General features: G+C 47.1%; 1 protein-coding gene across 2 annotated transcripts; it reads right to left on the bottom strand.

The window, feature by feature from the left end:
* Positions 1-1,680: 1,680 nt before the first annotated feature.
* trarg1a (trafficking regulator of GLUT4 (SLC2A4) 1a) lies at positions 1,681-7,244 on the bottom strand. Of its 2 annotated transcripts, XM_029001151.1 has the most exons (4): positions 6,773-7,244; positions 6,136-6,541; positions 2,434-2,560; positions 1,681-1,770 (listed from the first exon to the last, which is right to left on the bottom strand). In XM_029001151.1, the coding sequence occupies exons 2-4, from the start codon at positions 6,538-6,540 to the stop codon at positions 1,763-1,765; spliced, it is 540 nt and encodes a 179-aa protein (XP_028856984.1). In that variant the 5' UTR covers position 6,541; positions 6,773-7,244; the 3' UTR covers positions 1,681-1,762. The 2 variants fall into 2 exon arrangements, with proteins under 2 accessions (XP_028856984.1, XP_028856983.1); XM_029001150.1 differs by having other exon boundaries at positions 6,136-7,242.
* Between the last annotated feature and the right edge of the window lie 401 nt (positions 7,245-7,645).

Raw genomic sequence — 7,645 nt, 5'->3', positions numbered from 1 at the left:
AACATACAACTCTTTGTGGACCATGCATGTTAAAGTTTATTTCATACATGCAAATGTACACAATAAAAGGTATGAAAAAGACAGTCGTGTCCAAAAATATGAACTGATGTAAAGTTACATGGGTAGAATTCAGTTTTACAGACACACAGAACCGCGTTTCGCTGTAGGTACACCACAAGGAATCATTGGCAAGTGCAATATGCAAAGTAAAATAAAAAAAAAAGATGATCTGGGTATTTCTTTCCAGTATTTACATGGCATAATTCCTCACACATTTGAGGTTACTGTACAGAACAGGGTTAATAGCAATATTAAGTTAATAGTTAATATTGTTTGAATTTGACCTCAAACAAGGCCTTGCACACAGGTTTTCGTTCAGTCCTCTTGAATCAGTCTCTTTTATAGTATGGAAAAACAGGTACAGACTTCCCAGTTCGTCTTATACAGCCAAATATAAATACATTGTCATCATCATCATTTTTCCATATTTCAATTTTTTTTATATACAAATTGGTCCATAAGTGAAAGAATTTAGTTTCTTTTCCGATTCAGTTTAACACATGCTCCTGTGTTTTTGGGTAAATCAACATCAAGTGCTTTTTTGGTGTTATCGGGGTAACAGCGCATCTCACTTCATCCAACTCAACCCTCTGCCTCTGGTTGTTTCTATCATTTGCAGGTCTTTGCGACGGATGTGTCCTTTATGTACGTACGTGTCTATAAATGTCGCCAAACGCCCTTTCTTTGTGGACATTTGACGCCTCCGAGATTCTGAGCCTTGCAGAGTCGGCTGAAAGTGACCAAATGGAGGATGGACGGTCTGCAGAGCTCAATGAGGATGTGACTGACAGAGGACGTGGCGTACTGTTTTGCTCAAAGCATGCCTAGATATTGTGTCTTTGTATAAATACAAGTGTATATAGAATTCTATCATACCGATACAGGTTGAGAGTAGATACTGCCCGGCACACTCGTGAGGATGTGCTGTCACCAGGAGTCTGGGATTCGGAGCTTGCGACTCCTTCCCGGGTTTGGCCCATGCGAAGGCATCCTCAGCGGCCAGACGGGCTCAGGCAAGTCAACATGCGCACCCGCAGACGTTTCATCTAGGCTTCTCCAAACGACAGCAAGGCAAATTGGAGCAGAGATTATTACCGAACACACAGCGCTGTACGCATTTTTACCACCAATGGCCCTGGCACAGAAAACAGAAGAACATCTGGTCTTTCCACACTGCAGAGGCATGCAATGTTCAGGTCTGGTGCAGTGTCCAGCGCCCCGATCGCTGTCCTTTTCTCCTCCGCCTGTCTGCAACAGTCCCAGCGTTACCCGCAGACAGCTCTTCAGCGTACAAACCACCCATAAAAATACATATTTATATAATGCAAACACGTCACATTACCGTATAGGTTCTGAACCCACAACATCAGAGGAGGCAGAGTTCATCTGTTTAAAGATTTCATCCTCTGCCGTCCCTTCATCCATTCTCAGAAAAAAAACAAATTATTTCTTTACTTGTCAAGTGTATAGTTGTGTAGTTGGTTTTCCTTCAAGCATAATTTAAGAAAGCATGCATTTCCGGCCTTTATTTTATGGATTTCATTGACATTTTCCTTGGACGTTTGTTTCCATAATGGACGTGGGGGGTCATTATTATGCAGACGTTTTTGAGATATTTTCTTTTTTTAAAACATACATATATTTTTTTTTCAGTAGATGAGCCTCCTTCCCATCTTCTGTGCAGTTGGTCCCATGCCCCACTTCACGAAACTGTCGGAGAGACGAGACACAAGCACAGCGGGTTATTCTGCAGGTCCTTATTGCAGTGAGTCTGAATGGAAACGAACTCATCTGGGCCCGTTACGTTACGCAGCGTTACGCACCCTGCGAACACTGCCACTGGTGTGGTGTGACCTTGGGTACAGCACCAGCACGGGAGGTGTACTACTGTGCTTTTTCTGTATTCATAGTCTATGTATAATGCACGTACCCTACTAGTCAAAAGTCTGGACGTGCCTACATATTTTTCACATTATGGTTACGTCATGAACAGAAATGTTGGGAGCTTTTGCTGTAATTGCAGAATTCCTTAAATGGGACAACGGGCCTGGTTTCCAGCAGTCCTGAAGGTTTATTATTCACTCGTGTTAATGAGCATCTCATCAGGCGGCTTTTGATGATGACAATAGTGAACAAGGCAGCCGCGAAGGCCTGCGATTCATCAAACATGCTTCACTTTCTCCTTCTACAAGCATGCTTAATACGTTTCTTGCATTGGATTCTTCTATATGGAGACATCTTAGTCTCCATAACCGCCACAGAGTAGGTGCGTCCAACCTTTGACTGGCAGCTTAATACAGACACCGCGACAGTAAATAATGTAAACACGCTGAAAGATTGGATTTAGAGGTCTCGCTCTGCCGACACCCATACCTGCCACCACCGTGTAGGCGATGATGAACAGCAGGCCCACGATGAACGCGACGATGCTGAGGAGGCGGGCCAGGCGTCCCAAACGCCGCGCCCCATCAACGTCCCCCTGCTGCAGACTGTTTCTGGACTGGAAAAAGGGAAAAGAGAGAAAGGCCGCGTGAAACCACACTGCCTGCAGAGTGCTTCCTGTTCAAATATGAATGAGCTGCCATTACAACGCTAACCAACACATGGCATGGCAGTCCTTCATGTGCCCGTGGTGACCGGAGGAGGAACAGAGGAACGACCGAAAAAGCCCCACACCCAAGTGGGACTGGTCAAGAGTTACTCTGCCGATCAGATGACCGCACGACTGCCGTGGCGGGTTACCATGGTCCCATCATGAGGTTCTGCGCCACGTTTCCCTCCCAACCCTCCCTGTACCCAGGGGAGCCTCCCTCCAGTACACTGCATTAGAGAAATCAATACCGAGTAATTCAGCAGAGCAGGCATCAGTCACATGCTGCACAGCAGCACGGCATCCATTCTGTGTACTTTGGTCACATGACAATCGCCCCTCAGAAGACACTGGAAATCAAAATCCAGGATTTGATGGTTCTCATTCAGCTTCATGAATTTGTGTCTACATGCACATGTTCTAATGGCCTATAAATATGTTTCTCAAATCGCTATGTGTATGATATTTTGGTTCAAAACACTAAAAAAATAATAACAATTTTGAAGAACATCTTGTGAACCTTTAAGTCTTTGGCCTAATTTTACAATTTAACAGATGTAGCACATCCGCTATTTGCTAATTTCCCATCAAATATGTCTTCAGGATTTATTTTCAGGAATAAACAGATAGAAACAACAGACTGACTGCTAGTCATCTGTACAGTGTGCAATTATTTCTGAAACCCAGAACTTTCATTATGGTTTTAAAAACGGAGTTAAAAAATCGAGTCTCCTGTAGAAATGATTGACAGCTCTCACAAGCCCAACTAAGCCCCTCCTGTCAATGCGCCCCATTTACCACTTGTTTCCGTAACACCAGAAATGCAGAGTATCAGCACTTCAATACAAGAATTATGATTGGTGCACGAGCAAACCTGATGTTTGTGAACGCGCCCCACGTGCCGCTTCTTATATGGCTATTTTACTACATACTACATCTAACGGGGCAAGAGTATGAACCAGAAGACCCAGGTTCAAGTCCCACGTACTACCATTGTGTCCCTGAGCAAGACACTTAACCCTAAGTTGCTCCAGGGGGGGTACTGTCCCTGTAACTACTGATTGTAAGTCGCTCTGGATAAGGGCGTCTAATAAATGCTGTAAATGTAAGAGTAACAGTCTGTTCAGCATTGTCAGTGTCATATGGTGCAACATAACGCTGAATATGTATCCCATGGTGACCAACAGTGAACACTTTAACATGTTTAGTCAGCTGTCTTTTTTATATTATGTGGTTATAATGTAAAAGCCTGCATTTTGGGTCAGGACGAACTAATGGTCCTTCGCGCTGATATTCTGTCCCCAGCGTGCAGCGCTCAGGACCGGGACGGGGATGACGGGATGGGGGAACTACAACGTGGGGGTAGGGTTACAGAGATGTTGTGCGGAAAAACGAGAAGAGCTCGGACATCTCCCCGCCATCCCACTCTCAGCCTCCCCCTGGACCTCTTTGTCTCCATGCCGTCTTCGCTGCTGCCGAGACGGCGGGCTTAGCTGCAGTCTTGGCAGCCGGAGCTGGGCCGGGGCAGAGCCTGTCAGGGGGATCGGGTTAGGGCCGTGGCCACGTCCAAATGGAAGGCGTGGAGGAGGGGTTTGCTTTACATAGATTCATCAAAAAGGTGCCACCCGATGCTCCGATACTGCGGACCGCTCTGATGTCTTAGCGGAGGTATAATATGTGGCCGGAGCAGCAAAACCTTCTATTGATCATGCCGATGAGGGGAAAAAAAAAAAAAAAAGAAGCCACATCAGCGCCTTTAAATCAATGCAGGTCCGTTTATTAAAAAGCGAGGAGGGCCGCTGCACTTTCGGCCAAACATCTCGAACACTCGGACATTTTAATGACAAATGGAACACGCACTTGAACCCATGGAACGAGCTGTGGGGATGTCTGTATTGATTGGGGTGGGGAAGGGTGGGGTGGCCGACATTTTTCTTACGGACGCGCTCGTGTCGTACCAGAGCATCTCAGCCGGCGATGCTGCATGGCCTCCCACCACAGAGAGAGAGGGAGAGGGAGAGAGAGAGAGAGAGAGCATTCTAAGTGCTCACCAGTCTGGTCCATTAATAATACAGGGCGAGCATTAAACGGAGGCAGCGCCTTTTAGGGCGACTGTGAAAAGCCACGATGGCCAAACACGTCGGGGTCTCGGGTCCGAGTAATGACTATTAGCGAGGCTTCCGTGGAAACGTGACCCAATCCGAGGCAAAGAGCCTCATTCGTCTGTCAGTGGAAAACGGACATGATGGCTTCCTCACAACGACTCAATACCGGGTTCTTTTTAACCCTTTACTTGTTTTGTGGTGCATTGAAACGCTCGGCAGGAAGAGTGATGGTCGAGCGTACGGCAATTCGACAGCCCGTCCACCCACACAAAGGCCCACATAAACAAAACCAAAAAAAAAAAAAGGCCATCAAGCCTTCAAGCCGCGCGTACAGTAGGCCATATTTCACGCAGAATCTGCTAAGCGTGCAGTAAAGGCCATGTGGCTCCAGCTCCGCGCTACGCCCAGAGCGGGTGTTGAGTAATGAAGCCTCCTCCGTCGCTGCAATCCCGGTGATTGATTCCCCTCTGCATCGGCGAGCCGGGCCCAAACAAGTGAAGCTTTCCTCTGGGCTCCTTGCCCAGCCCAACATTGCGAAACGCAAGTCTGATCTGCTCCACGCTGCGGTTGTAGACCTTCTTCCCGAGTTTCTTCTGGCCACTCATGACTGTGTTCACAGTGGTTGGGTGAATTTGTTTCACAGAATGCTGGTTTGTGTGAGAGGCACGGAGCCACTTGCAAAAACTGATTTTGCATATTATTAATTCTAATAATTGAATTGTAATTTGTGCCATTGGACCATTTGTGGGGTGTTTTTTTTTTTAACGACCAGAAATTTTTCAGTCGTGGTTCAGCAAGCTGAACGTAAAGGTTCTGCCCCTAAATCACAGATCTCAGTATTTAGTCCAAACTCCTGACATACGGATCTAACGGAATGGCTGGTATTAGTCTCTGGGCAGAGGCTCTTCTAAAACGTTTTCCCCGAAGCAAAAGACATTATGGCTCTTTAAAATCTAACATCTGTAAAATATATATATATCTCACAAAAAGTGATGCGCAGAAAAGAGCGTCTGATATCTCCTCCTGGCTGTATACAAATTTGAGCGAGAGCGCATATCACCACGCCCTGCATGCAAAACCGGCCTCAGCAGCCATACTGTCCCTGTCCAGCTCACACTTGCCAAGTGAAAATCCTGCTTTTCTCAATACCGTGCACTTTCAGATGCTGTCAGTAAGCGTACGAGAACTTACGGTTCCACCTTCATCATAACCAGAGGATACTGACCTCAACTTCGGGTTCATTGAGCTCCTCGTGCCAGAAAACTTGTGGTTAATCACCGATCGGCAAGGTAATTTGCTTCATCTAAACGTCCACATTTGCTGCAACGCTCATTTTCAAACATTGGGGGGGGGATGCACTTTGTAATACGGGAAACTTACCATGATTGAATAGACAAGCGCAATGATGCTGATGGGCCAGGATGGACAGAAGCAGGACAAAATGACCCATATGAGATAGTCTTTGGGTTTCTGCTGGTCCTGGGCAGCATTGCCAGTTGAGGAGGTGCGACTCAAGCTGCCCCTGGACGGGGACAGAGGTGCCCCCTCCAGGTGCCCAGTCGAACCCGACCTCAGGGGCACACTGTGGCCATTCTGGTCTGCATCCGTGTCTTTATCCGGGCCCACGTTTAGGGTGAAAGAGCTGGACGTCTTCACCCCATTGCCCCCAGGCTCGGTGGTGATGACACTGAGAAGTTTTTCGGTCTCGTGGGACTCCGGTGGCTGGTTTGGGCCCCCCTCCCTGTGGGTGGGCGCTTCAAGCCCAGAATCTGTATTAGGCTCCATCCTTCAGAGCCCCAAAGGAAAAAGGTTGAAAAAAAAACTATTTTGGGAAAAATGTTGGTGTATTAAGATGGTTATGCTAGACTCCCATACTTGGACTAAGACTCGGTACTGTCCTGTTTGTAGTTGTCCAGTACAGATTATTTCTGTTTCATGAAAAGCATTAAATGGGTATTTTTGCTTTTATGAGTACACCTAAAGTTTGAGAGATTGTGGCAAAAAGAGCAAGGATTACCAGTTCAGCTTTCAGGGAATTAAAAGCGAGGAAACAGCACAGACTCCTCTTCCGTTATGGGTCCATGCACATCCTTCTCAAATCAAAAGTGATGGATTGAGCTCAGTCCCCGCAGTTCATGTCCACCAGCTCCTGGTCTCCGTCCAGATGAAGAAAAACCCACCCCTGGTCCCGATCACTCAGTCAGCCTCAGTCTCACCATGCATTGTTATTAAAAAAATGGGGAAAACGCCCCAAAAGATATTTCTCTACACGAGGTGCACCGAGTCGTGGGGACGGATCTCCACGCTGCAGGACCAGCGGCTTCTTACTGAAGTTGGTCTTAGTGCGCGGCTCCTCCATCAGCGTCGGCGCAGGGATGTGGTTGCCAGGTCGAGTAGAACTCCGTCCGAAGCACTTCCTGGAAACACGAGTCCGGAATTCTGAATTCCGCGTTCGAAGTTGCGCAGACCGCTGAAACAGATCTGAGAACAATTCCCGTGAAGATCTGAAGAAGACCTCTACCCGCAAATGTATTCCTCTACATCGATTGACCGGTTCGGCGTGAAACGGGCGGTCGTGGCAACCTTCGCCCAGTAACGGCGGGGCGTCGGGGCTGTAAACTGCCGGGCGGATTTCCTCTGCTGCTGTAAAAGCTGCCCCGACTGCTGCTGCAGTGGAACCAGGGCTGCAACCGAACTGCACGAACGGTCGTCCAGTTGTCTGTCCAGCTGACTCACGGCCTCCCAATGCAAATTTAAGATCACCATCCACTCAATATATTGATATGTAATTATATACCATTACTGCATACAGTACTATCTATTACTGATTTACAGATTCGAATTTTAATGGTGAAAGCTACTTGGTTGATGCATTAAAGTTCACCATTTT

The sequence above is a fragment of the Denticeps clupeoides genome, chromosome 13, assembly GCF_900700375.1.
Source record: "Denticeps clupeoides chromosome 13, fDenClu1.1, whole genome shotgun sequence".
NCBI lineage: Eukaryota > Metazoa > Chordata > Actinopteri > Clupeiformes > Denticipitidae > Denticeps > Denticeps clupeoides.
The sequence above is the reverse complement of the archived record's forward strand: the minus strand, read 5'-3'. Positions and strand labels throughout refer to the sequence as shown.

Excerpts from the sequence above, each read along its gene's own strand:
- trarg1a (XM_029001151.1), bottom strand. The coding sequence starts at position 6,540 with ATGGAGCCTAATACAGATTCTGGGCTTGAAGCGCCCACCCACAGGGAG. Across the intron at positions 2,561-6,135 it reads CGCTTGTCTATTCAATCATG|TCCAGAAACAGTCTGCAGCA; the intron begins GTAAGTTTCCCG and ends CCCTTTTTCCAG.